Here is a 4,366-nt window from a genome sequence, read left to right on the forward strand (position 1 = left end):
TCACACAGTGTAGCAAGAACATCAAAAACGTTTATAGTATTAACATGTGTATGTGTAAGTCTATACTAAGTCACATGAAGTTTACAGTTTATTTTAGATTTATGTGTTTGACTGTCCCTTTGGTATCTTTCGACCCTCTTTTACAAGTGCAAATACAATGTCATCGTTAACAATTTAACAACCCATCAGAGCTTTGATAATGAATATGATGAAATCATACAATGAACACATGAAAAGTTTTGATTAATATAGTAAACAGACTTTTTTTTACAAAATATATATACGCAATTGTTATAGGGCTTTGCGTTTTGAATTTCCTTAGAGATTTTTTACAAAATATTCACGATATTTACTACTTAATAAACTTGTTTTAACAATTTTTATTCTTTTTTTCTACATTTTACATTTTCTATTTTTTAATTATAAATTATAAATATATATACATGCTGATATACAAAAATGAAACTTAACAATCAGATAAATAAAAAAGACTTAATACATGTGATTAAAAAATAATAGGGAATGCTTTTATCCACCGTTGTGTCTTGGTGGCCTTGATGGAATGCACATTTCTGTCTTCGTTGGCGCAGGACAGTAACTCTGAGTAGCTGGTCTGGTTACTGTTAGTGTTGCACATCTTCCGGGAAGTGTCGAGGCTGTCATCATTTCAGTCTTACATAGCTGCATTTCTTTTGATGCAACAAAGTAGTCCGTTTCTTGGTTAATACCTGCAACCGACTTACACTTATGCAGTTTAAGTTGTCGGAGTCGACGTCCAGGACGATTTACATTGTCAGTCATTTCATCCATGTAGCCCATTTCCCTAAAAAATGGTTTGATATCTTCAACTTGCTTTTGGACAAGTGTATTATGTTCACTCAGGAGCTTTTGTATCTGTTGAATTGGCAAATTAAAGTCGCCTCCAATCAGGATTTCCACTCCAGAAATCCAACCAAGATATTGCGCCAACCATAAGTAACGAAACGCAAACTGGTAGAGTTCCTGTGTTGTTGTTTGAGTCAGCTCCCAATGCCAGCTTATACAATGAAACTGCTTAACAACATGTTGTGTAGGTTTAGGAGCCAGGATGTCAACTAAGGGATACATCAGTTTGCCTTGTGCGATGCCAGGAACCACTAAAGATGGTATCAGATCGTACCAATTTGGTGTTTGCAGTTGTAGTCTCTTAGTATCGTACAAAAGAACAGTCTCGTGGTTGTGATGGACTTGTGTTTGACGATAATCTTTTAAAACAGGTGACGACATATCAGGATCGTCTCCCGGCAAAAACAATATATCGGGTTCGTTGTCTCCGATTATATCGTCAAGATAAGACTTTCGATAGTTCTGGTATTGTCTTCCCTTTCTCCCAGAAGCATTCATACTAACGATTGTAAGTCTGTCTGTGTCTCGTCCCATATTTAATTTCTGTAATTAATTTGAAAATATCATGTAAATGACAACTTTAATGTAAATTTGATACTTGATGCATAGATCAACTAAAATCATGAAAATATACACCAAGAAAAAGTTTGTGTCTGTTAACGCGTCCATAAATTGATAGAATTAATTTTCAGAAAATATACACTTATCTAAAAATAAACCTGAGATCGATTACATAACTTTAAACACAAAATAGTTAATAGATATGTTGCGCATGTATCTGGATGTATTTACAATAGGCTGTCGGTATGGTTAAAATACTTTTTGATGTTATTCAATTTAATTTTTGTTTTCTTCTCCACGCACCAGGGCTCTCTCCTTTGAGAACTCATACGATTCCTGCTGGTTTCGTCTTTTATCTTTATTTTTGTCTGTTTACTCATGTTACTCTTGTTAATGAAATAATGATATTTTAACATTGGTTAACTGTACGAATGTATGTTGGTTTATTTTTTACATATGAGACATGAAATGAGATAATAACAATTTACTACTTACTTTTCTGACCTTCTTTATATTGTTGTTCTTTTAATTCCTTTATTTGATTTGAAAGTTACGCAATTTCTGAAAAAAAGAAAATTCTTTATTTTACAAAGTTTTTACATGAATATATTTTTTTATTTTCTTGCAGTCCATTTTTTATCGATTTCTTGTTTGTGAACACACGTACGATTTAACTTTTACTTTCACTATCATCAAAACGATTGTTTGAAAACTACTGTCATAAATGCACATATTTCATATATTTGTAAGAAAATACAACGTAAGAATATATAGTTTAGTAAGGCATTATGTTCTTATAAAGTGATATGATTTGTTACCAATTCTATAAATAGATATCACTATTTAGTAATAAATATTATTGCATAGCAATATAATATTTCCCACAGAAAGAAACCAAAGGTTAGCGTGCAATAAATTATATTATTGCACTAGTGCAATAAATCTTCAAAAATTCATGACGTCATCAACGACAAAATCTTAGCTTAAACCAATTTTTACTTTCAAATATTATATTGCTATACAATAAAAGGGTTTTGCATGAATATTGGGAAATATTGTCCCTCGTAGAACATATATATATTGCACTCGCAAGCTCGTGCAATATAAAATTCTACTCGGGACAATATTCCCCAATATTCATGCAATAACCCTATATCATAAAATTTACATTACAAAACGAATATAAGAATATGCTCACAAACATGCAACCAAGTGCAACGATTACGTAATGCTTTTTGTTTAACATGTCTAATTATGTTAATAAAATGCTGGTTTCATTATTTAAAAAAAAAAGTCGAAATCTTATAGAAAGATACACATTTGTTACACTTTTTTATCGTTGACTTTATTTTTATCATTTCTTGTATGCAGTGATATACTATTCCTTTTTTAATCATTTATTATCAATATTTCTATAACTTGTATATTTTGTGTTTTTGATAATCAACACATTTTATAGTAAAGTATTTTGTTTTATATGTTTGTAATACATTCTGAATCATTGTTACTTTGCATCGAAAAATTATTACAAGACCAAAGAAATATCTTTTTATACTATTTGAACTAGATACTATTAACAAACGTTGCATGGAATTTTACTCAATCTATATACTTTTAGCTCAGACAGTAACATGAGTAAAGATACTAGTAATGTAAAATTTGAAACACTAACCTGTAGTTCTGTCGTCGAATGCACAACTGCAATACTTAATAATGTGCGCAGTTATTAAATGTAATAACTGAAAACTTTCAGATGAATTTAGAATTCGATCATGAGCCTGAAATAGATTTGGGATTTTCCACATAATTATTTTATATAAAAATAGCTTTCGAGTTGATAAAACTCAAAACATCAATATACCAAATCATTTACGATGTGATAATAATTTATAGATATGTGGATTTCGTATGTGCATTACAGTCAATTAGCGCTTAAACTGTTCCGGTAAAATTACATGCAATTAGCATTCAACTATTAAGCATTCAGCGTTCCTTATGAAGATAAATCTACACAATCACTTTAGAAGCATGAGCTAATAACGTGGTGTTAAAAAAATTTGTACGAACTGATCGATGTAATTATGATTGATCCTTTGGTAGGGTTTATATTCAATAAAGTTAAAACTATTAGTACAGATTCGTCAAAAAAAATAATAATTTAATATTGAAATAAAAATATTTTTTTTATTAAACTTGTAATAGATAGAGGATCATAAAGGCAACAGTAGTATACAGCTGTTCGAAATTCATAAATCGATTGCGACAAAAAACAAATCCGGGTTACAAACTAAAATTGAGGAAAACAAATCATATATAGAACGTTTTATTAGTGTATTTAGTTTTCACCATCTTTATTGTAAAATGTAGTTAGATTTTGAAATTGAATGCATACAATGTGTCTTTATTAGTGTCCGTGTTGCATTTGTTTCAACGTTTACACTTGTTTGGAAGTTAAACACGACCTTTCCCTGATTTGAATTTTAATCATAAAAAAGTAAGCATACCATGTAGGTTATGCACGTCATGTATTTAAACATTACTGTCTTTGTTATATATAATTCATTCAATTTTTTGGCACATATTTATAATACGTGCATGCCTCACAGACTTTTCAAAAACTTGATGAAAGTGAAAGTGAAAGTTAAATCGAGAGTTAACAAACAGTGCATAAGTTGACATCATTTTGAATAGGATTCATACAATTATAATTAAATTCAAAACAGTAAATATGAATATAAGCATGATAGGAGGGAGTGTGTATGATTTTCATATTACGAAGACATACTTTATCAGCATGATCAATCACTTTATTTTAGGTCTGAAGCTGGAATGTCCGAAACTGCTAGTTGTTCTTTGTTAACGTATTTATCATTGTCATTCTGCTTTGCTTTTTTCCGTTAACCATACATCGGAATTTTAA

General features: G+C 30.1%; 1 protein-coding gene across 1 annotated transcript; it reads right to left on the bottom strand.

Moving 5' to 3' along the window:
- Nucleotides 1-377: 377 nt before the first annotated feature.
- LOC139523596 (uncharacterized) lies at nt 378-3,236 on the bottom strand. Its single transcript, XM_071317731.1, has 3 exons — nt 3,119-3,236; nt 1,942-2,007; nt 378-1,428 (listed from the first exon to the last, which is right to left on the bottom strand). Exon 3 carries the CDS (start codon nt 1,417-1,419, stop codon nt 529-531), a length of 891 nt encoding a protein of 296 aa, XP_071173832.1. The 5' UTR covers nt 1,420-1,428; nt 1,942-2,007; nt 3,119-3,236; the 3' UTR covers nt 378-528.
- Nucleotides 3,237-4,366: the final 1,130 nt, after the last annotated feature.

Source organism: Mytilus edulis, chromosome 5 (assembly GCF_963676685.1).
Source record: "Mytilus edulis chromosome 5, xbMytEdul2.2, whole genome shotgun sequence".
NCBI classification, from domain to species: domain Eukaryota; kingdom Metazoa; phylum Mollusca; class Bivalvia; order Mytilida; family Mytilidae; genus Mytilus; species Mytilus edulis.

What these genes read in the sequence shown, in the direction of transcription:
- LOC139523596 (XM_071317731.1), bottom strand. Translation starts at nt 1,419, where the DNA reads ATGGGACGAGACACAGACAGACTTACAATCGTTAGTATGAATGCTTCT.